Here is a 26,297-nt window from a genome sequence, read left to right on the forward strand (position 1 = left end):
AATACTACTACATTACTATAATAATACTACATTACTATAACAATACTATATTACTATAATAATACTACATTACTATAATAATACTACATTTCTATAATACTACTACATGACTATAATAATACTACATTACTATAACAATACTATATTACTATAATAATACTACATTACTATAATAATACTACATTTCTATAAAACTATTACATGACTATAATAATACTACATTACTATAAAAATACTACATTACTATACTACATTACTATAACAATATTACATTAATATAATACTACTACATTGCTATAACAATACTACATTACTATAACCGTACTACAAAACTATAAAAATACTACATTACTATAACACTACATTACTATACTATACCAATATTACTTTACGATAACAATACTACATTACTATAATAATACTATATTACTATAACAATACTACATTACTATAACAGTACTACATTACTATAATAATACTACATTACCATAACAGTACTACATTACTATAATACCACATTACTATAACAATACTACATTACTATAACAGTACTACATTACTATAACATTACTACACTACTATAACAATACTACATTACTATAATATTACTACATCACTATAGCAATACTACATTACTATAATAATACTACATTTCTATAATACTACTACATTACTATAATAATACTACATTACTATATTACTACTACATTTCTATAACAATACTACATTACTAAAATAATACTACATTACTACAATACTACATTACTATAATAATACATTACTATAATATTACTACATTATTATAATAATACCGCTAGGTTTAGACTTAACGGAAATTTGCGGGTTTTCTCCACGTGCTTATTGTAACAATTCAGTTTTCCAGCTTAAGTGTCACTAAATGCAGTCTGGCAGCTCAGTTGGCAGCGTTTGGCAAACAAATGTCAAAATTGGGCAGCCCTTTTTTAGTGCAACAGAGCCCTCTGTAGATAATGCCACAGTTCCCTCTGTAGATACTGGCACACACCCACCCGTAGATAATGCCACAGTGCCATATGTAGATAATGCCACAGTGCCCTCTGTAGATAATGCCACACCCCGCCTAGATAATGCCACAGTGCCCTCTGTAGATAATTCCACAAACCCACCTGTAGATAATGCTACAGTGCACTCTGTAGATAATGCCATAGTGCCCTCTGTAGATGCCACCCCCCTAGATAATGCCACAGTGCCCTCTGTAGATATTGCCACAGTGCCCTCTGTAGATACTGCCACAGTGGCCTGTAGATGATGCCACACACACCTCTTGTAGATATTGACACCTCCCCCCACCCACCTTGTAGAAAACTCCATTGGGGCTCCCTCTAGGAGTGGAAACCCCAGCCAGAGCATTGTCAATGCTTTGGCTGGGGATTCCTTTGTTGGAGGAGCCCTTGACGTCACTGTCCATAGACATTGACATCAGGGGATACTCCTAGACCGGAATGTGATGTCAGGGGCAACCCCAGATCCGGTGTCCCAGAGCAGAGCACTAGTATAGGCTCTGCTCCGGAACTCTGGGGAAGCCACTGACATCAGTGTCCATATATGGACAGTGATGTCAGGGGCTTGCCCAGAGCTGTAGTCCTGGAGCAGTGCTGCTTCTAGCACTCTGCCTGGGAATACAGCTCTGCTCCTGACATCACTGTCCATATATTGACAGAGATGTCAGAGACAACCCCAGAGCTGGAGTCCCGGGTAGAGCGCTAGTAGTGCTCTTCCTGTGACTCCAGCTCTGCTCCTGACATCACTGTCCAAATATGGACAGTGATGTCAGGGCAACCCCAGAGCCGGGTTCCCAGGCAGAGTGTTTTGGGACTCCAGCTCTGGGGAAGCCCCTGACATCACTGTCCATATATGGACAGTGATGTCAGAGTCTTCCCAAGAGTCCCTGAGCAGAACCTATACTACCGCTCTGCCCGGGACTTCGGCTCTGGGGAAGCCCGTGACATTGCTGTCCATATATGGACAGCGATGTCAGGGGATTCCACAGAGTCCCAGAGCAGAGCCTATACTAGCTGCACGTGTTTGAAACCCCTGGTCTAGAAGAAACATTTGTTCTACAGTAAGAAATCTTTATTATGATGCCAATAATAGACTCTTTATTCGCAAAAAATGCTATTACTTTAGTTGGATTGATTCAATAGACTTTAATATTTATTGTAGATGTATTTTAGAGTCTTGAGTTTAGTTCATCTGTCTTCGACAGGTACAAGATCACATTGGAAACATGCTGTTTATATCCCGATATTCAGTCTCTGCCTGATGGGGACTTAACGGAGGTAAACTGACATTGATACTGTAGAATGCTCATTTTCAAAAACACACACATTTTTTTTTATATCTTGCTATTTATATTGTGCCCCAAAGCTTAAAATGTTTTAAATGTTGCTAAATGTTGTGACAGCATGGGTAGTTTGTGTTTTTTTGAGCAGTTGGGTTTTAATATCGGACAAACATATCCTGTTCCAATGTTGTTCAATAAAGTCTGCCACTCTGTAGATGGTACATGAGCTCCTAAAGGACATGCTCGCACAGCTTATTTTCCGGTGTATTTTTGAGCGTAAAATGGTTGCATTACACTGCGAAATACACCACAAAAACGCCTAGTTTTCAATAGTAAAAACCTGTGTAGTTCATACGAGGTATCATTTTACGCATCTGTTTAAAAAAAAAAAACGCCACCGTAAAAATATGCCTCGTAAAAAAGAAGTGACATTTTTTAAGTAGAGTTGTAACATTTCCAATGGACAATGCCTAATTGGCAGGCAGCATGTTATAGAGCAGGACAGGGCCGGACTTGGACAAAAAAGCAGCCCTGGCACACAAGCCCCACCAGCCCACATACAATATCATCCCCACATTACGAAAAAATAGCAGCGCGCAATGCCTCCTGCAGGGAATTTAGTTTCTTTCTAACAACCCCCACTCCCTTAACCACACCATCAACACACTGGAGGCAATTTATTAAGACTGGCGTTTCCCATTCCAGTCCTAGGGCAGATTTACACGAACGTGTAATACGTCCGTGCAACGCGCGTGTTTTTCACGCGCGTCGCACGGACCCATGCTAGTCTATGGGGCAGTGCAGACTGTCAGTGATTTTTGCGCAGCGTAATTCGCTGCGTAAAACTCACGACAGGTCCTATATTTCTGCGTTTTTCGCGCATCACACACCCATTGAAGTCAATAGGTGCGTGAAAATCACGCGCACCACACAGAAGCACTTCTGTGGGACGCTCGTAATTCGCACAACAGCAGTCAAAAGTATGTTTGCAAACAGAAAAGCACCACGTGCTTTTCTGTTTACAAACATCCAAACAGAGTGTCATAATGATGGCGGCTGCGTGAAAATCACGCAGCCGCGTATCCTATGTGATGACTCATGGAGCTGTTAAGTGCCTTTTGCGCACGCAAAACACCGCATTTTTTGCGTGCGCAAGAACACACACGCACGTGTAAATCCGCCCTTAATAGAATGTAAGGTTGAAGTAAACTGCAACACATTTATTACAAATGTGGCGCAACGAATGTGACCGTGCGCCACATATTCCCCCCACATTGGCCATAAAAAACTCACCACTCCTCTACTCCGACTCTCTCATCGCTACAGTGCCGCTTGTGCAAGGTCCTGACGCCGCACAGCCTTATACGCAATGCAGCACTTCAACGTCATCAGTTCTGCGTTGGGTACTATGTCCTCACGCTGCACGGCGTCAATACGTTGTATGAGCGACAGCATGCTGTAGGAGTCTGAAGGTGAGCAGAATTATTTTTTTATTTAACTGTCCAATGCGGGGACGGGGGTATAAGTTATGGGACCCAGCATGGATGTTAACCTTGCTACACACTATAGAGTAAATTTTCTGACGTAAATTATAATAAATTTGTTGGGCCGCAGTGGTCCCGCTCCCTTTTTCCGAAGCCACGCCGCCTTTCCACAAATTGATGAGAGTGGTGTAAAAAGGCCAAAAGTTGCTATTTGCAGTGCAAACACAGAGTTCTAAGTAAAGATGCTCCACAATTGTTCTCATGGATAATACAAGGACTTACTATAACAGACATGTCAGAAGACGTGACCAGTCCACTATAATATCAGTGACTCATTCTTCTTCCTTTTATTTTCCATCCGGCCCAGACCGCCATGATGAATTTTCTTGACCATGACTCATCTCTGCAGGATCACTTTGCAGCGCATCCTTACCCTCTATACTAAGACATAAATCCTTATAGTGCCACAAACTGCACCCCTGAAAATAATAGCATCACACAGTGTCCCCTGAGTAAAATATCTTCACACACTGTGCCCCCTGAAAATAATACCACCATAAACTGCGCCGCTGAATATAACAGTACCACACACTGTATCGCCTGAATATAATAGTGTCACAAATTTTCCCACTGAATATAACGTCGTACACTGTTCCCCCTGAATGTAATAGTGTCATACACAGTGTCCCTAAATGTAAGCTGCCATACACTGTGACTCTAAATTTAAGATTGCAATACACGGCGTCCCTGCATATAATAGTGCTATACACGGCGTCCCTGAGTTTAATAGTGCCATAGACTGCACCCCTGAATATAATAGTACCATAGACTGCACCCCTGAATATAACTGCTAAACATTGTGCTCCCTGAATATAATATTGCCATACACTGTGCCTATGAATATAATAGTACCTGACACTGTGAATCCTGAATGTAATAGTGCCATACTCTGCGTGCTAAATATAATGGTGCCATACATTGTGCCCCTGAATATAAAAGTACCACAGACTGTGCAGTCATAATATAAGTGTTACACATAGTTCCTCAATTATCAGTGCCACATATTGTGTCCTGTGTAACACAGAAACCCTCCAAAAAATCATAATGTCACACAAATTCTCAAAAACATGATAGTACCATACATTGTGCCCCCCTAAAAATGATAGTGCCACACAGTAAAAAAAAATCAAGACGTTCCTTGTGACCTCCCCTGAGCTCCCTGTTCTCTTGTAGTGCTGCCATCCTTGAGTAATAAAACTTGAACAGGATTCAACATACCACTACAGCAGGAGCCTTGAGGAGGAGAAGGACACAGCTCATTCAGATGAGGAGGAAGAAGGAAGGAAGAAGGAAGGAAGAAGGCGGAGCCAGAGTTGAGCTCCGCTCGGCATAGAGCATCCTGACGCTCACTAGTGTCATCACCTTGTGTGCTCTGCCGTGCGGCCCAGGTGCAGGCTGCAATGAAAAACTAAAAAGAATAGAACAGCAGCGGGTTGGAGCGGCCACTGTGTCACTTGTAGCTGTTGGCCGCTACTCTCTCAGTATCTTTTCCTGTAACAGAAGTCCTGTCACATAAGCAGGGCCGGCCTTAGGTTGGATGGTGCCCTGTGCGGGACTCTCTCTTACTGCCCTCCACAAATACCGGCAAATATACACATATATATATATATATGTATATATATATATATATATATATATATATATATATATATATATATACACTTTATGTATATATATATATATATATATATATATATACATATACACACATACACACACACACACACACACACACACACACACACACACACCAGGCATGTACACACACCTACACGCCAGGCATGTGTACATACAGACACGGCATGTATACATGTATACACACACAGGAGGCATGTATACATATATACACACACAGAAAGGAACTTACCATCTCCTCTTGCTGCACAGGTTTCTTGGAGGATGGGCTGTGGGCGAAGCTTCCTCCTCTACTCTGCACTGGCTGTCCCTGCTTCCTTAGAGTTTCTGATTCAGAGTCTCACAGTGAAGCTAATTGATTCATACTAAACTGTGAGCCGATCAGCTTCAGTGAGAGACTTTGAGTCAGTTCTTAAACCGGCCGCACAGCAGACCCGCTCTCCCCGACCGGCCCACTTTCCATCGGCCTATCTGGCATTTGTCAGAAACGCCAGATGGCCAGTCCGGCCCTGGAGCAGGAAGAGCTGAGCAAAGTGATATATATGTTTTTATTAGGAAAGAAATCCAAATAAATATATTCATTAAAACCTCTGCTCATTCTATGCTTTGGAGTCCGGTGGGTAGTCTCAATTAATGATTGACTGTTTTCCCTGTAAAAAAGTGTTCATACAAAGATAGCTGTCAATCACTAAGTAGAACTACCCACTTGACTTCTAAGTCCAGAATTAGCTGAGGTTTAAATTACTGAATATTTTGCTACAAAACTATATATCCATCTGCCCAGCTCCTCCTGCTCTATATCATGCTGCCCACAGATCGGACTGCATTTTCTATGTGACAAGTTCCCTTTAAACTGCATTAAAAATACATGCAAGATTGGCCTTTATGCCGATGATGTGATCTTGGCAGTAACAAACCCGGTTACCACTTTACCATGTTTATTAGATCTCTTGCATGCTTTCGGTCAGGTCTCCTATTATAAAATTAACAGGACAAAGTCCCTACGCTTTAGTATTGGTTTAGATACCATTACCAAATCCTGTATAGAAGCTTCCTTCCTTTTTCAATCGAGTGATTCAAGTATCCCATATTTGAGGATATCCCTGTCTAGTCCCAGCTCCACTACGTTTACATGAAATTATACTCTTCCATCCCAAAAATTTTGTCTAGTTTCCATAAACCCTTTATTTCATGGGCTGGCCGTATAGCAGTGCTTAAAATTATGATCTTTCCACGCATTTTATATTTGTTTAGGATTCTACCAATTCCAGCCCCGTTGTCATTTCTTACTAAGCTGCAATCTATATTAAATAGATATATCTGGAATGGTTCGCGTGCTAGAATAAACTTTTCTTCGCTATCTAAACCAACTGAAATTGGAGGCATGGGAGCTCCTGATGTTAAAAAATATTATTATGCTGCTATGCTGGACCAACTTAAATTTTGGTGGCCCTCATCCATGCAGATGCGTTGGGTTTCTATAGAATCAGTTCTTCTAAAGGCTCCTTTAATTTCCCTTTTACACCCCCAAAAGGCTTCACCTATATATTCGTTGCCACAGGTTGCTAGCATAAAAGCGGCAGTTCGATCACGGTCATACCTCAATTCTATTCCGTCATTAGACTCTCCAGGGGTGGTGCCGATCTCGGTTCTTACCTTACGGTTCCTATACACACTTATTCCACAGTTCGATCTCACCATATGGGAAACTTTGGGAGTTAGGAAAATTGGTAATATGTATGAGGATAGGATATTGGCCTCTTTTTCGGTGCTCCAGAATAAATTCAAACCTCCCGCTGCAGATTTCTATAAGTTCCTTAGAATCAGACATGCCTTGCGGCCCATAAATATCGCTTCTCTTACTTTTCCTAAGGTTTCCTTTGTTTTTTTCTCGCTGTCACTTAGGTGCTCTAAGGGAATATCCACATTCTATAACTCCTTTATTGAACCTGCCTCACTAGACAAATCTTCACATATGCTTACCTGGGAGAGAGACTTTGATGCTCAATTTTCTATGTTTGATTGGAAACATGCTCTTTCTTGGGTAAAAAAGGTGTCTCATGGTATTAATCTTTGGGAGATGGCACAAAAACTGTTCCTGTATTTCACTCCAGTTAAATTTTCATAAATGGATAAAACCTATCCTGAGATTTGTTGAAGACAATGTGGTCTTAAGGGCACCTACTTCCATATGTGGTGGTCCTGCCCGGTAATTAAACCTTTATGAGAATCGATCCATACATTGATCCATATGTTCACTACTCACTCGATCCCAACAGGCCCAGCCTTGGCATTGTGCTTCTTGGGAATGAAACATCTCACAAGAGATCTTGCAGTGGTCATTAGTCATATAATTCTTGCCAGATTATTGCCCGGCATTGGAAATTACCTATCACCCCCTCAAAACAGGAGGTGATTAATGCAGTGACTCACTCTTGTAAAATGGAACATTTGTATTGTGCCAGATTCCCTGGAGGTCGTTCAAATGCAGCTCTTTCGTTACTGTGGACCGTTTTTCAAGCTATTATTTCCACATAGCACCTCCTGTTACCTTGTGCCTTAATCGTTATTGTATATATGACTAGTATATTGACTATGAAAGATTCTAATTGTCATCTATTATAACCAATTTTGCTTTTTGGTCACTGATATTGATATTGAATGTTGATTTATATCTACATTTATGTGCTCAGGTACTTTTGTCCTTTTTCCTTCCCCTCCTTTTCCCTCCCTTACCTCCTTTGTTGATTGTTTACACTGATGTACTTGAAAGTATATTCCTTATTGTTTGTGTTTGAAAAATGAATAAAAATTCTAATTGAAAAAAAAATTATATGTACCAAAAAATAATACCGATAAAAACTACAGCTTGTCCTGCAAAAAATGAGCACTGACACCGCTCAATCGATGAAAAAAAAAATAAAGTTATTGCTCTCAGAATGTGGCGACACAAATCAAATTTTTTTTTAACAAAAAGCTTTTTTCTTTAAAAGTAGTAAAATGGAAAAAAGCCTATATAAATTGGGTATCACCGTAACCGTATTGAGCCACAGAATAAAGTTAAGTTGTCGTTTTTACCGCACAGTAAAAGCCGTAAAAACAAAACCCAAAAAAGAATTGAGGAATCACATTTTTCCAATTTCAGCCCGCAAAGACATTTTTTTCAGTTTCCCAGTACATTATATGGTACTTTTAAATGCAACGAATAGAAACTACAACTCCTCCCGCAAAAAATAAGACCTCACACCGCTTTATTGACAGAAAAATAAAAAACGTATGGCTCTTGGAATGCGGGGAGGAATAAAAATAAATAATAAAATCTGAAAAATGTCTGCGGCAGGAAGGGGTTAAGGATTAGAAAAAGGTTATCTGTTCTGATGACATTTCTCTTCATCTAATAAGCCTATTAGCAAATCATTGGCTAAAGGGATATGAGGGTACATTTTGGCCAAGGAGTACCTTAAAGCTTGATGGCTCAAATGCAAAATCTGCGACATGCCCCTTCCCGACTATGTGCCATTTGCTGGCTTCTTCAGTGTGTGGGGGTAAAAATGCCCTTGAGTATGTTTTCCCAAGTTGCACATTCACAGAGCAATTCTGCTGTGTATACAAGGTAGCGTGTAACTCCGCTGCTGATTGGTGCTTCAGATAGTGCTGTAACTTCCTGCTCTGAGTGAGACAAATTTAGCTTCCCCATTCATTGGGTGTGTTTTGTCTCAGAGCTGTCTATGCCGGTTAAAGCTGTTAAAAAAGGGACTTAACTAACTAGTAAAACAATAATAAAATTTGCCAATTGTTCATGAGAGTAGGTCCTATGCAAAAACCATGCAGGCATTTATTTTTAACAACCCCTTTAAAGTATAACATCCAACTCGTATTTCCTTTTAGACCTCCAAAACATATTGAAAAAGATGATCATATCTCTGTCTGATTTTATTTTTTTTAAAAGATAGGAGAACGTGGAGTTAATCTAAGTGGAGGCCAGAGACAGCGGATCAGCTTGGCTCGGGCGCTCTATAGTTCAAGTGGCATGGTTCTTTTGGATGATCCACTCAGTGCTGTAGATGTTTATGTGGGAGCGGAATTATTCAGCAAGGCAATTAAAACTGGAATGCAAAACAGGAGTGTTCTATTTGTCACACATCAATTAGAGGTATTTCGCAATTACAGCTTTCATTACAATGGTCTTTTTCATTTTTCTAATAAACAGTGCATTCGGAAAGTCTTCAGACCCTTTAATTTTTTTTTTCACATTTTCTTATGTTGAGGCCTTGTGCTAAAATAAAAATTCACATTTTTACCCATATTTCTACACTCAATACCCCATAATGACAAAGTGAAAACATTTTAGACATTTTTGCAAATTTATTAAAAATGAAAAACTCAAATTTCGCATGAACATAAGTATTCAGACCCTTTGCTATGACAATTGAAATTTAGCTCTGGGGCCTCCCATTTCTCTAGATGATCTTTGAAATGTTTCTACACCTTGATTGGAGTCCACCTGTGGTAAATTTACTTGATTGGACATAATTTGGAAAGACACACTCCTGTCTATATAAGGTCTCACAGCTGACATTGAATATCAGAGCAAAAACCAAGCCATGAGGAGGAAAGAACTGCCTGTAGAGCTCAGACAGGATAGTGTGGAGGCACAGATCTGGAGAAGGGTACAAAAAAAATTCTGCTGCACTGAAAGTTCCCAAGAGCACAGTGGCCTCCATTATTTTTAAATGGAAGAAGTTTGGAACAACCAGGACTTTTCCTAGAGCTAGCTGCCCCACTATACTAAGCAATGGGGGAAAGGGCCTTGGTAAGAGATTAGACCAAGAACCCAATGGTCACTCTGGCTAAGCTCCAAAGATCCTGAGTGCAGATGGGAGAAACTTCCAGAAGGTCAACGATCACTGCAGCAATCCACCAATCTGGGCTTTATGGCAGAGTGGCCAGAAAGAAGCCTCTCCTCAGTAAAAGAAACATGCAAGCTTGCCCGGAGTTTGCAAAAAAGCACCTAAAGGACTCTCAGACAGTGAGAAACAAGATTCTGTGGTCTGATGAAACCAAGATTGAACTTTTAGGCCTCAATTCTAAGCGTCATGTCAGGAGGAAAACAGGCACTGCTCATCACCTGCCCAATACCATCCCTACAGTGAAGCATGGTGGTGGCAGCATCATGCTGTGGGGGTGTTTTTCAGCAGCTGGGATAGGGATTGAGGGAAAAATGAATGGAGCAAAGTAGAGATATTCTTAATAAAAACCTGATCCAGAGTGCTCTGGACCTCAGACTGGGCCGAAGTTTCACCTTCCAACAGGTCAATGACCCTAAGCACACAGCCAAGACAACACAGGAGTGGCTTAAGGACCACTCTGAATGTACTTGAGTAGCCCAGCCAGAGCCGTGACTTGAACCCAATCGAACATCTCTGGAGAGACCTGACAATGGCTGTCCACCAACTGTCCCCATCCAACCTGACAGAGCTTGAGAAGATCTGCCAAGAAAAATGGCAGAAAATCCCCAAATCCAGGTGTGCAAACCTTGTGGCATCATACCCAAGAAGACTGGAGGCTGTTATCGCTGCCAAAGGTGCTTCAACTAAGTGCTGAGTAAAGGGTCTAAATACTTATGTCAGTGCAATATTTTAGTTTTCCTTTTTAATAAATTAAAAAAATTTTTTTTTCCGTTTAGCACAAGGTCCAAACATAACAAAACGTGAAAAAAGTGAAAGGGTCTGAAGACTTTCCGAATGCACTCTACCTATGTGGTTTAATCCTTCACCATTTTCAAAACTTCTGTTAGTAAATAGAAAAATTCAGACATTGATCTAGTCATAATTTCACATAGCTGCAGTGTGTTACAATGTATACGTTTTTAGGTAAGACCTATCAGCACACAGCGATTTTTGCGATTGTCTGTACTGATGTATTGTAACAAACCCTCAGCTTTGAGCTGGACATGGTCAGGATGGGTTTTCAGAACTTCAAAATGATGAGGAATTGAAACATAAAGTACATTAGAAAGTGGCATAACTTTTGATTATACAATGTTCAGGCTTGATGTATTTAATACTGGGCAACTCATTTATGCTATGCAGCTGTGCAGAGGGAAATATACTGTTTTTTGGAATCAATTCAAGCAGTGTTTACCAAATACATTGCAGGGAGTTTGCCGACTTTCTCACTACTATATGTTCTACATCTCTGTTTCTGATATACACCCCAGATAGCTGAATACATTAGTTATAAAACAATTAGCATAATTTTAGAAGCCAGCCTGTATTTTTGTTTTAGGCTATGTTCACACACTGCAGAATTTGTCCGTATTGTGTCTTTTCACAATCTGCAAGTAAATCCACATATATTAACTTGAATTTTTTTTACTGCAGCTCTTTCCATGGATTTTACCCCTTAAAATACAATGGGTGAAATTTGGGTTAAACGCAAAAAAAATTCTCGATAGATTCTGCAGCATGTGAGCAGTAAAACCCTATTAAAATGCATTTTATTGTACTTTGTTGCAGATGCCACAGCGAAGATCTGCAGCAATTACATGTTTCATGTGGCTTAAAGAGGCTCTGTCACCATTTTATAGCTGCTCTATCTTCTACCTAATCTAATAGGCGCTTTAATGTAGAGAAGTAATATGTTGTTTATTTTTGACAAAGTTATGAGCATTTTAAGTGTTATGTAAATTTGTTCTTAATGCCCAAGTGGGCGTTTTTTTACTCTAGACCAAGTAGGCATAGTTCCTTCACACAAGCGACGGGAGAATGACCGGACATGTCTGGTCATACTCCCATCGCCTGTGTGAAAGAACTACGGGAGTAAGTGACAGCACAGCGTGATCTCGCGAGATCACGCTGTGCTGTGGATTAAGCTGGACAAGAATGAAGAGAAGTGTATGACAGTGATTGGTCATTAAGAACAAGTTTGCATAACACTTAAAACGCTCATAACTTTGGCAAAAATAAACGTTTTTTTTAAAAACAAAACATATTACTTATCTACATTAAAGCGCCTATTAGATTAGGTAGAAGATAGGGCAGTTATAAACTGGTGACAGAGCTCCGTTAAGATATCCTTCAGTTTTATCTATTCCTAGCACTCATTTATGGCATATTGATTTGCCAGTCTGGATTATAGGCAACGTATCCAGGGCATGTGGCCTGATGCTTCCAACACCCAGGGGGCCTTACCGGCCTCTACCAAAACCAACAAAAGGTAAAACCCCTGCTTTGGACCCAGCCCTGCATATTTTTACATATCACAACAAAACACAAGTTTTTGTTTTCAAAATCATGACCTTTAGTAGCATCATGTTTACATGACTAAGGTCTGGCACCCAGGAAGCACAGAGATGGAGGAGGTTTAAAACCAGTAAGAATGTGTAGCTAGTGTATGTAGTGTTTGTGTGTGAGTTGTGTATGTATGTGTTGGGTGTGTTGTCTGTTTGGCGTGTCTATGGGGAGGAGTGCGATTATGGTTGCCAGCCATCTGTAAATTTACAGTTCACAAGGAAAACGGGTGTTTTTTTCTACCATCCATAAATCCATACCTCCCAACTTTGAAGTATCGCAAAGAAGGGCAAATTTTTTTCATTTTAAGCCACACCTCTAATCCTGCCCCATCCCCACCTGTTTCAGCCCACACAGTATCATGCTCCTATATTGCCTCCCACACAGTAAAATGTCCCCATAGCTGCCCCCATACAGTATAATGTCCCCATACAGTATAATGCCCCCACAGATGCCCCCATACAGTATAATGCCCACACAGGTGCCCCCATACATTATAATGCCCCTATATATTCCCCCATACAGTATAATGCCCCCATAGCTACCACCATACACTACCATGCCCCACAGCTGCCGACATATATTATAATGCCCCTATAACTTCCCCCATACAGTATAATGCCCCCATAGCTTCCCCCATACAGTATAATGCCCCTATAGCTGATACCATACAGTGTAATGCCCCTTATCTTCCCCATACAGTATAATGCCCCCATAGCTACCACCATACACTATCATGCCCCTTAGCTGCCCCATACAGTATAATGCCCCCACAGCTGTCCCATACAGTATAATGCCCCTGTAGCATCACCATACAGTATAATGCCCCTTAGCTGCCTCCATACAGTATAATGCCCCATAACTGCCCCATACAGTAAAATGCCACCTTAGCTACCCCTAGTGCCAGTGCCCACATATAAAGTGCCAGTGCCACATAGTGCCCATGTAGATAGCGCCACAGTGTCCCATGTAGATAGCGCCACAGTGTCCCATGTAGATAGTGCCACAGTGCCCATGTAGATAGTGCCACACCCCTCTTAAAGATAGTGTCCACACCTGTAAATAGCGATACTCTAGGGGCGGAATCCCCAGCCAGAGCGTCGGCAACGCTGTGGCCAGAGATTCCGCTCCAGAAAGTGCCATTGACATCACTGTCCATATATGAACAGTGACGTCAGGGATTCCCTCTAGGACCGGAATCCTCGGCAACGCTCTCGCTGGGGATTCTGCCACAGGAGGAGCCACTAACGTCACTGTTCATGAATGGACAGTGACGTCAGAGATTCCCTCTAGAAGTAGAATTCCCGGACATAGCGTCGGCAACGCTCTGGCCGACGATTCCGCTACAGGAGGCGCCACTAATGTCACTATCCATATATGGACAGCGACGTCAGGGATTCCCTCTAGGAGCGGAATCCCCGGCCATAGCGTCCAAAATGCTCTGGCAGGGGATTCCACTCTAGGAGAAGCCACTGAGGTCTCTATCCATATTTGGACAGTGACGTTAGGGATTCCCTCCAGGAGCGGAATCTCCAGCCATAGCGTTGGCAACTCTCTTGCAGGGGATTCCGCTATGGAGGAGCCACTAACGTCACTGTCCTTATATGGACAGCGACTTCAAGGGCTTCCCCGGGCTCAGCGCTGTGCCCGTAGACTCCTCTGTACTAATGCTAAAGCAGGGAGCTGACGGTTTCCTGCTTCAGCATTAGGGTCAACAGTATCTGCGTCCTGAGGACGCAGATACAGTTGACACTGGGAGTCCGGGACATATCACCAGGCGCCCGGGACAGTGAAACATCGCCAGAAATCCGGGACTGTCGCGCTGAATTCGGGTCGGTTGGGAGGTTTGATAAATCCAGACTGATTTTAGGCCTTTTTGTACCACACATGATTTGCACAGTACAAACAAGGATGCACTGACCTCAGAGAGGGCGGGGACCCAAGAAGGGAAGGGATTAAATGTTACGCGAGTGTGCCTCATCCATTAAACCAGCATTCCTCAATGTTTCAATGATAGCTGCTGCAGCTTTTCTTCCCCGCCCTGCAGCATCTACAGTATATGTATCCTCTTATCAGACCTCCTAGCGTGTGAAAGTCAGTGCTGTCTTCTGGAATCTGAATTCTTTTGGGTTCTGGGGTCTGAATTAATTTTGGGGTATCGTGTTTGGTGCCTTAATTATTTTTGGGGTCTTATGTCTGGGGTGTGAAATTTTGGGATCTGGTCAAGGAGTCTGAATTATTTTGGGGACTGATGAACTGTTCTGAAATCATTTTGGGGGTCTGATAGCGAAACCTCTTAAAATGTTAATTATTTTTAGATCGAGTTGGGCACAACCAGTATTAGGATGAACACATGGTGTATACATTAGGGAAATCTCCTGATTTATGCTTAAGTACTATTAGCCACAAATATGACAAAAGGCTATCCTTTGTGCATACATTTGGTAAGTATATGTTGAGATACTGTTGCCTCAACTGCATTTAAAATAACAGTCGACAAAATATAATCTGGGTCAATGGGGTATAAAATCATAACTTAGATGTGATCGATAACTGGTGGATCCTGCGTATCAGAGACAGGCAGGAACTGCTTTCACTGAACCCGTCAGTGCCACTGACCTAACGGATTCAGGTCTCAGCGCAAGATATAGCTGCTCTGTATACAAGATACAAATCAGCTGTATCTTAAAAAGTTATTTTTTTTAAATAAAATGTAATTACAATGTTGCACCAATCACACTGATACACATGTTTATTAAAAAAAAACAAACACATTTTCAAAAACGTACATAGCCTCTAAGCATAGGAAGCGGCAAAACGTGGAGCCACTGCTTCCTTTAAGCATTGGTAATCACAAAATAACCTGTAATATATACATGTGGAAGTTATATAGTTACGTGATAACATAGGAACCTCTAATATATTACCCAATTGGCAACAAGTTACGACCCATTCATAAGCACATAAGTTTCTCTACTGACTGGTTGTTTTGAGGAGGGAGTATTTTTGTGTAATAGATGACTTAGCTATGATCACCATCACAGTTCTATTTAAACTAAACTACTGCTTATTATCAGTTGTCACGTATCTAATATTATTTTTTTCTAGTACCTTGTGGATTGTGATGAAATTTTATACATGAAAGATGGGTGCATTTTTGAGCAAGGACCTCATGTAGACCTAATGACTTTAAAGGGCGATTATGCTCTTTTATTTGAGAGTATGCAGCAAACAGTGAGTATTTTTAAGTGGCTCATTCTTATTTCTGTAATAACGTTTAATCATTCATGCATACTGTAGGTGCAGTCTTGTCTTAAAGGGGTTGTCCAGTCCCTAAAAAATCGATGGCCTATCCTCAGGATAGGCCATCAGAAGCTAATGGGTCAGGGTCCGATTCCCGGGTCATTTACCGATACTGCTAATGATAGTGTTACATAGTTAGTACGGCTGAAAAAAAAAAAGACACATGTCCATCAAGTTCAACCAAGGGACAGGAAAAGGGAAGGAAAAATTTCTACACATAGGAGCTAATACTTTTTTGTTCTAGGAAATTATCTAACCCTTTTTTAAAGCCATCTACTGTCCCTGCTGTGACCAGCTCCTGCGGTAGGCTATTCCATAGATTCACAGTTCTCACAGTAAAGAAGGCTTGTCGCCTCTGCAGGTTGAACCTTTTTTTGTCCAGGCGGAGGGAGTGCCCCCTTCTTTTTTGAGGGGGTTTTACATGGAACAGGATTTCACCATATTTTTTGTATGTGCCATTAATATATTTATATAAGTTAATCATGTCCCCCCTTAGTCGTCTTTTTTCAAGACTAAATAGGTTTAATTCTTTTAATCTTTCCTCATAACTTAAATTCTCCATGCCCCTAATTAGCTTCGTTGCTCTTCTTTGTATTTTTTCCAACTCCAGGGCATCCTTTCTATGAACCGGAGCCCAGAACTGAACTGCATATTCTAGATGAGGCCTCACTAATGCTTTGTAAAGTGGCAATATTACTTCCCTGTCCCGCGAGTTCATGCCTCTTTTAATACACGACAATATCCTGCTGGCCTTTGAAGCAGCTGATTGACACTGCATGCTGTTATTGAGTTTATGATTTACAAGTACAACCAGATCCTTCTCAACAAGTGAATCTGCCAGTGTAGCTCCCCCTAGGACAGATGATGCATGCAGGTTGTTGGTACCCAGATGCATAACTTTACATTTATCTACATTAAACTTCATCTGCCAAGTGGACGCCCAAACACTTAGTTTGTTTAAATCCGCTTGCAATTCATGAACATCTTCCATAGACTGAACTATATTACATAGCTTGGTGTCATCTGCAAAAATAGAAATCGTGCTATTAATCCCATCCTCTATATCATTAATAAATAAGTTGAATAATAGTGGTCCCAGCACAGAACCCTGGGGTACACCACTTATTACCGGGGACCATTCAGAGTAGGAATCATTGACCACAACTCTCTGGATACGGTCCTTGAGCCAATTCTCAATCCAATTACAAACTATATTTTCTAAACCTATAGTCCTTAATTTACCCATTAGGCATCTATGGGGGACAGTGTCAAATGCCTTTGCAAAGTCCAAAAACACTAAATCCACAGCGGCCCCTCTGTCTAGGCTTCTGCTTACCTCTTCATAAAAACAGATTAGGTTAGTTTGACAACTTCTGTCCTTAGTAAAACCGTGCTGGCTGTCACTTATAATACTATTTTTTGTCACATAATCCTGTATATAGTCCCTCAATAGCCCCTCAAACATTTTCCCCACGATGGATGTTAAGTTTACTGGTCTATAATTACCCGGGGAAGACCTAGAGCCCTTTTTGAAAATAGGCACCACATTTGCCCTGCGCCAGTCCCTTGGCACTATACCAGTCACTAGAGATTCTCTGAATATTATGAAAAGGGGGACAGAAATAACTGAACTAAGCTCTTTAAGAATTCTAGGGTGTAACCCATCTGGTCCCGGGGCCTTGTGCATATTTATTTTATTTAATTTAGCTTGGACCATATCAACATTCATCCAATTCAGTATATCAACTGATATATTAACAGCACTGGCACCGGCTACATCAGCTGCTCTTTCTTCTGTTGTATATACAGAGCTAAAGAACCCATTTAGTAACTCTGCCTTCTCTTGATCCCCTGTGACCATCTCCCCATTACCATTATCTAGGGGTCCTACATGTTCAGACCTTGGCTTTTTAGCATTTATATGCTTGAAGAATTTTTTGGGATTTGTTTTACTATCCTTGGCCACCTGCCTTTCATTTTGTATTTTTGCTAATTTTATTACATTTTTACAGATTTTATTAAGCTCTTTATAATTTACAAAGGCTACAGCTGTACCCTCAGATTTGTATTTTTTAAATGCCCTTTTTTTGTCATGTATTGCCCCTTTCACAGAAGGTGTAAGCCATGTGGGGTTTAATTTTAGTCGTTTATACTTGTTACCTATAGGAATAAATTTTGCACTATAATAACTCAAAGTAGATTTGAAAATCTCCCATTTATCATTTGTCCCATTATTTGACATTAGTTCTTCCCAGTCTATACCCTGGATTACAGCCTTCATCCTGGGGAATTTGGCTTTCTTAAAATTAAATGTTTTTTCCCTCCCAGCCTGCGTTTGTTTTTTACAGTATAGGTTAAATGTAACTATATTGTGATCACTGTTACCGAGGTTTTCACGAACATTGACATTCCCAACAAGATCTGCATTATTAGAAATGACCAGATCCAACAGAGCTTCACCTCTAGTCGGGTCTTCCACAAACTGGGCCATAAAATTTTCCTGCAACTGGTTGAGGAAATGTCTCCCCTTTGCAGTTGAAGCTGAACCATGACACCAATTAATATCCCGGAAATTAAAATCTCCCATTATCACGACAGTACCCGCCTGTGCAGACCGCTCCATCTGTTTATATAGCTGACCTTCCATCTCCTCAGTTATATTGGGGGGTCTATAGATTACACCAAAAGTAATTTTTTCAGTGTTTACCTCACTTTCTAGTTCCACCCACAAGGTTTCAACCTCCTCACAATCTTCACCCACTATTGTCTCTTTCACACTCGCCTTCATATCATTTCTCACATACAGACATACACCACCCCCTTTCCTATTTGTCCTGTCTTTCCGAAACAGTGTAAAACCCTGTAGATTTACAGCCCAGTCATGTGAAGAGTCCAGCCATGTTTCAGCAGCACCAACTATATCTATATTTTCTTCCAGTATCAAGGCCTCCAGCTCCCCCATTTTGCTTGCTAGACTTCTGGCATTTGTGAACATACACTTTAACTTGCCTGTCAGTTTTTCACTTTTATCAGAAATGTGATTTGACATTATTTGGGCATATTTTTTTACACTGCTGTTTTGTAACAAAAGGATCTCCTTATCCTGTTGTCTAGTCCTCTCCCCACATTCTGTTTCTCCCCCCACCAATATAGTCTGACCCCTCTCTAACCTGGCTACCCCTTTTTTTTCTACATTGACCTCCCTCCTCAGCCCTAGTTTAAATACTCCGCCACCCCAGCTAGAATTCTCTCCCCCAGCACAGCGGACCCCCTTCCATTTAGGTGCAAATCATCTGCAGAATACAGTTTGTACCCCAATGAAAAGTCAGCCCAGTGCTCTAGTAACCCAAAGCCTTCTCCTCTACACCAAGACTTAAGCCATGCATTTAACTCCCTGAGCTCCCACTGTCTTTCCTGTGATGCGCATGGCACAGGCAGTATTCCTGAGAATACAACCTTGGAGGTCCTTCCCTTCAGCTTGTAGCCTAGTTCTTTAAAATTATTCTTAAGGCTCCTCCACCTACCATTTATTCTGTCGTTGGTACCGACATGGACCACGACAGCTGGATCATCGCCAGCCCCTCCCAGCAATTTGTCCACCCGTTCCACCACATGTTGATTTCATATAGGCAGAAATAAACGTTTGGTCTTGTTCACATCTTTGTGCAGGACAAAATAGCGCAGTATGGGCCGCTATTTTGTTCGGTAAAAAGACACCCTGACGGAATCCTGATGGACCCTATTCCAATCAATAGGGTCATCAGGTGCCGTTGATGGATCCGTCACTGTCATTATTTTGATTGTTCTGCTCCTATGACAGAGCAAAACAATGAAATGACAGATACAGTTAACCGTCCCATTATTTTTTCTTCTGTCACTCGTTAGACATTAGCTTTATGTAATATATTCCTAAGTGTTCCATGGCATATACCAGGATATACCTATAGAGGTTAAGGCTGTTTACAGAGGTCATGACTTTAATGTAATATCTTTTGACAATAAATTCCTTTAAAAATTTTCTGTGGTCATATTGATGTCAAATATCAAATAATTGTGTATATTCTCACCTTCTTGAACAACTCAAGAAGGTGAGAATACAAAATTGGCTTGGCTACCCACTGCTGTATCTTTTTCTTAGAATTCCATTATAATGCAAATACCTATATCCATAAATGTCCATAAATATCAGGGGGGGGGGACGGGACATACTGCTCTTGGCCATATATATTAAATAAATAACTATCAGCCAAACGACCGCTTGGTCAACAGTTATTTTTCCTCTCTATACTATAAACATGCACGCTCAGCTCGACCGAGACGGAGAGGGGAATAAGTCGCTGCCAGACACATCTGGTAGCGACTTATTTTCTGTGTGAACAGACTATCCGGCGTATGTTAATCCAACATGCCGATACTTCTTTTCTCAGACATCTGCAGAATCGGGCAGCTCCGATACACATTTGATCGACAGCTGATTCTGCTGGTGGGTTAGCTAAAATGTATGTGGGCACCTATAGGGCTTGTCTACGCGTATCGGAATTGCTGCGTTTTTTTTGTCCGGAATTGCAGATGGGAAAAACAAAGCAGAATACAGTAGCAGCAAAGTGGATTAGATTGAACAAATCTCATCCACACGCTGCGTAAATTCTGAGCAGAAAAAAATGCTCAGAAATGGACCCGTGTTGCAGAAAATTATTCTGCAGCATATCAATTGTAATTGCATAATTGCGTAATCGCTTCATATTTGCTGCGGGTTTTCCCAATGGGGCAGTAAATCCCACAACAAATAGCAGTTGTTGCGTTTTTTTGCGGCGGGTTCGCAGAGATTTCGATGCAAAAAACGCAACTCCTAACAGAAAAAACACTATACTTACCTATGAGGCCTTATTCACACCAACGTGTGCGTTTTGCTCGCGCAAAAAATGCAGCGTTTTGCATGCGGTGCACTTCTGTGTGTCATCAGTGTTGGCTGCTGATTTTATTTTTTCCTTCATTTCTTTATCTACTGTACTGTACTGTGCTTCCGTGTGTGATTATCACCCACCCATTGACTTCAATGGGTGCATGATGCGTGAAAAACGGCCAAGTATAGGACATGTCGTCAGCTTTACGCAGCTGACATACGCTGTGTGACAATCACAGACTGTCTGAATGGCCCCATTCACTAACATTGGTCCGTGCGCCGCGCGTGAAAATCACGCGCGTATCACGGACGTAAAACTTTGTTCGTTTGAATAAGGCCTGAGTCTGTGTTTCTTCCTCCAAGCCAGCCTCCTGAGATGTCGCTTTATCCCGTGTGACCGCCGCTGCAGCCAATCACAGGCTGTAGCGGCGGTCACATGGATGCAACGTCATCCCTGGAGGCCGGCCTGAATGACGTCAGAGGGCCGGCCTCCTTGGATGACGATTTCTGTGATTGGCTGCAGCAGTGTCCTATTATGGCACATCATCCCAGGAGGCCGTAGCGGACATTCCGGGCAAAAAAACTGCACCACAGTTTGGTGCGCTTTTTCGCCCGAAATTCTCAGTGATGCACAGGGTGGATACGCTGCATGCTTTTTCATTCTTGTTATCCTTTTGCCCATTGTACCCACAAATAACCATATTTAAATATTTGAAGAATCCACAATGGCTGTAACTAAATATTTCATACAGCAGGTTGTTGTAAATTACTCTTTAAGGGTAGTTGTCTGGTTTAGAAAACCTACTGTCGAATACCCTATTGATGCTTTCTGAGTTAAGAGAGGGGCTCCTCTTTATGGTATCCTCATCTATTAGCTAGAACAAAGACTGGAAAAAAGTGTGTCTTTTGCTCTGATGGACCCTCTTCTTCCTTGCATGGACAGCCCATTTATTTCACTGGGCACTCTGTAATGTTTCATTTGACAATGTGATGGACCTATATTTTTTGTGTTCCTTTTAGCAAGAAGGCATTGTCCAAAGCAGTATAATCCACTATACCACTATAAGCGTTACATATTATTTTACATTTTCATGGCTCCTAGCACATATCCAAGACTGTAGACCACAATGAACATTATATCTGGCTACTTTGCACTTATACAACCTCTCTTTTAAATAGTTTAAAATGGAATTTTCTTTAAAAACTAAATGTGTTTTTTTTTACAGAATTTAATTAAAGAAAATACACTATGTTCTGCAAAACGGATTGATGACACTGAACTGAATCAAAATCAAGGTAAGGCTTCTTTCACAATACAATTTGTATACGTTTACCTCTCTTCCGTCAGAGGAAGAGGGGATCGAAAGATTAAACTGAAAGCAACGGTTTCGTTAGAATTACCATTGATTTCAATGGTAATTCTTTTGTTTCTTTTGCCTTTTGTTTGTCTCTAGGTTTCAGTTTTTTTTCCAAGGAAACAAAAGTTCTGCAGACTACACTTTTCTGTTAGAAATCAATGGTAATTCTAATGGAACCATTGGTTTCCATTTAATCTTTCGATCCTCTTTTCCTCTGACGGAAGAGAGGTAAATGTATACTAGCGGAGGTGTGAACTTAGACTAACATGAAGACAAGCATACCAATATACACAGTCATAAAACTGACCATTTCATGGTTGCACTACTATAGCAGCGCAATGCTGCTTTACTGTGATTATAAATCCGCACTTTTGTAACAATCGTTATTATTTCTCCAATGCATCTAAGTAACCCAAAAAATTGGAGTTGTTTCATCCAGTCAACCCCATTCTTTTTTTTCTCTATTAGAGTACATGGACGTCGGGCTCCCCTTCCGTCAGATAAAGTGTAACTAAACGTTTGACAAACTTTTGACATGTCATAGTGACATGTCAGAAGTTTTGATTGGTGGGGGTTCAAGCACTGAGACCTCACCAATTGCTCAAACGAAGTGGAGGAAACACTCGTGTAAGCGCTCAGCCGCTTCGTGTCTGTTCGGCTTTTTCCGGAAAGCCGATGTATCGGAGTACGGGCTCATTGACTTTCTATTGAGCCCGTACTGCGATACATTTAAAAACTGAAGAGACACGAAGTGGCTGAGCATTCACACGAGCACTTCTGCCGCTTCGTTTGAGCGATTGGTGGGGGTCTCAGTGCTTGTGTCACTATGACATGTCAGAAGTTTGTCAAACGTTTAGTTACACTTTAAAGTAGTGAGCCGACATAGAGCGGCTCTAGGTCTGATGGCCCAGCCAACTATTTTGTATATACAGCTCCGATGCATTTGTCTCCATTGTTACAAACTACAAATAAACCCTTTGAATGGTACAACTTGCAATTATTGATGCTTTTTTATTTTAAAATAATTTGAATAATAAACATGGTTGCAAAAGTATACATAGCTTTTGAGGCCTGATTAAGGGCTTGTTCACATCAGCATTTGGTTTCCATTCATCGGTTCAGTTCAACCTTTTAGTCGGAGGAATAAATGGAAAGCCAAACGGAAACTATAACTTCCGTTTGTATTACCAGCATCGGACTGGCCCACTGAAGGACCGGAGAATTCTCCGGTGGGCCCAGGCAGCAATCTGCTTTTATCCCGCAGCAAAGTCTGCAACCTACAAGGCGCTGTAAAGAATCCCTGTGCATGCCGGTGTGATGACATCACTGCATCACGCTGGCCTATGCAAGGGTTCCTTCTCTGAGCAGCTCCATCTGCTGTGGGAAAGGGGCTAGATAAGTAACTTTTTTTATGGGGCTGTGTGGCACTATGTACAGGAGAGGGAGACCTGGAGTAAGAGTGGGGGTCTTTGTGGCACTGTCTACAGTGGGGGCAGTGTAGCACTATCTACAGTGGTGGGCTATGTGAGACTGTCTACAGTGGGGTCTGTGTGGCACTGTCTACAGTGGGGGCTGTGTGTGGCACTATATACAAGAAGAGGGCTGTGTGGCACTGTCTACAAGAGTGGGGGCTGTGTGGCACTACCTACAAGTGGGGGGCTGTGTGGCACTATCTACAAGAGGAGGAGGGCTGTGTGGCACTATCTACAAGAGGAGGGCGGCTGTGTGTGGCTCTATCTACAAGCGGAGGGCTATGTGGCACTATCTGCAAGAGGGGAGGCTGCGTGGCACTATCTACAGTGGGGGATTGTGTGGCACAGTCGACAGTTGGAGCCTTTGTGTAACACTATCTACAAGAGGGGGGCTGTGTGGCACTGTCTGCAAGAGTCGGAGCTGTGCGGCACTATTTGCAAGAGGGGGCTATGTGGCACTATAAGAGGGGGGCTGTGTGGCACTATCTACAAGAGGAGGGGTTCTGTGTGGCAGTATCTACAAGAGGGGGATGTGTTTGGCACTATTTACAAGAGGGGGCTGTGTGTGTCACTATATACAAGAGGGGGGGTTTGCGTGGCACTATCTACAAGAGGGGTGCTGTGTGGCGCTATCTACAAGAGGGGGCTGTGTGGCGCTATATATTCAAGAGGGGGCTGTGTGGCACTATCTATAAGAGGGGGGCTGTGTGGCACTATCTACAAGAGGGAGGGGGCTGTGTGACCATATCTACAAGAGGGAGTGTAATGGCCGGAAGGAGGTGAAGGGAAAGTGAGCCCTAATCTACCCACCGCCCTGTCCCTGCCTACTTGCAACGACTCGCCCTAGGCGACGAGGTACAACTGGGCGGCGGTCCCTACGCTGTCTAAGTGCACAGGAAAACAAACAGGGAACATGCAATGGAAGGGGCAGTAGCCACGGAACGCCACGAGGAAACGGAGCGGCGAACGGACAGTCAGGACCAGGACGAAGTGAGTACACCCAAGCGGGCAAGGAGACAGAAGCAAGCCAGGGGCAAAGCAAAGCAGGTCAAGCAGAACTGCAGCAAGGCAGAAGCACGGCAGAAGCAGGCTGGAGCAAGCAGCAGTGGGGCCAGGAATCCAAAAGAATTACAAGCACTGAGGGAGAGAACAGTGCAGGTAATAAAGGACAGGGGGCGGAGCTAACTCCGACAGACCAGGCCGCGATAGGCTCTCCCACTCCTGAGCCTGCCACCCTGGTTGGTGGGAGATGGTGTCAGTCGAACAGGTCTGGCCTCAGGTGTGGATTGATTAATCCCAGGAGTATACCTAGATGAAGTACCTGGCAGATCCCTAACAGTACTCCCCCTTTTATGAGGGGCCACCGGACCCTTACTAAGGGGACCCGGTTTAGTGGGGAAGAGAAGGTGGAACCTCCTGATCAATACCCCAGCGTGAACATCACGGGCAGGTACCCAAGTCCTCTCCTCCGGCCCGTATCCTCTCCAATGGACCAGGTACTGGAGGGAGCCCTGGACCATCCTACTGTCCATAATCTTGGCCACCTCGAATTCCACCCCCTCAGGGGTGAGAACGGGAACAGGAGGTATCCTCGAGGGGGACCAGGACGGGGAGCAGCGTTTAAGGAGGGAGGCATGGAAGACGTCATGTATGCGAAATGATGGGGGGAGCTCCAGACGGAAGGATACAGGGTTGAGGACTTCAATGATCTTATAAGGTCCAATAAATCGGGGAGCAAACTTCCTGGACGGGACCTTAAGGCGCAAGTTCCTGGACGACAACCAGACCAAATCCCCGACGACAAACCGGGGGTTAGCAGAACGTCTACTATCCGCCTGAATCTTTTGTGCGCTCTGGGACGCCTCTAGGTTCTTCTGAACCTGGGCCCAGACGGTGCACAGTTCCCGATGAACATCCTCTACCTCAGGATTATTGGAACAACCAGGGGAGACGGAGGAGAATCTTGGGTTAAACCCGAAATTACAGAAAAACGGGGAGACCCCTGATGAGTTACTGACCCGGTTATTCAAGGAAAATTCAGCAAGGGGAAGGAATGAGACCCAATCGAATTGACAGTCAGAGATGAAACACCTTAAATATTGTTCCAGGGATTGGTTGGTCCTTTCCGTTTGGCCATTAGTTTCGGGATGGAAGGCGGAGGAGAAGGACAGATCAATCTCCAACTTTTTACAAAAAGCTCTCCAAAATAAGGAAACAAATTGTACCCCTCTGTCAGAAACGATATTGACTGGGGCCCCATGGAGACGCAGGATGTGTTTCACAAACAAAGAAGCTAACGTCTTGGCGTTAGGTAACTTCTTAAGGGGCACAAAGTGGCACATCTTGCTGAAGCGGTCGACTACCACCCACACCACCGACTTGCCCTGAGATGGAGGCAAATCGGTGATAAAATCCATGGAGATATGGGTCCAAGGTCTCTGGGGAATGGGCAAGGAACGTAGTAGGC

General features: G+C 42.4%; 1 protein-coding gene across 1 annotated transcript in view; it reads left to right on the forward strand.

Moving 5' to 3' along the window:
* Positions 1-26,297, forward strand: part of LOC142740900 (ATP-binding cassette sub-family C member 5-like) — a 157,308-nt gene that overhangs the window by 70,965 nt on the left and 60,046 nt on the right. Inside the window, exons 12-15 of the mRNA XM_075850323.1 lie at positions 2,246-2,318; positions 9,452-9,655; positions 15,903-16,028; positions 22,227-22,296. Coding sequence (XP_075706438.1) covers positions 2,246-2,318; positions 9,452-9,655; positions 15,903-16,028; positions 22,227-22,296 — 473 coding nt within the window. The remainder of the gene's footprint in view (positions 1-2,245; positions 2,319-9,451; positions 9,656-15,902; positions 16,029-22,226; positions 22,297-26,297) is intronic.

This window comes from Rhinoderma darwinii, chromosome 2, assembly GCF_050947455.1.
Source record: "Rhinoderma darwinii isolate aRhiDar2 chromosome 2, aRhiDar2.hap1, whole genome shotgun sequence".
NCBI classification, from domain to species: domain Eukaryota; kingdom Metazoa; phylum Chordata; class Amphibia; order Anura; family Rhinodermatidae; genus Rhinoderma; species Rhinoderma darwinii.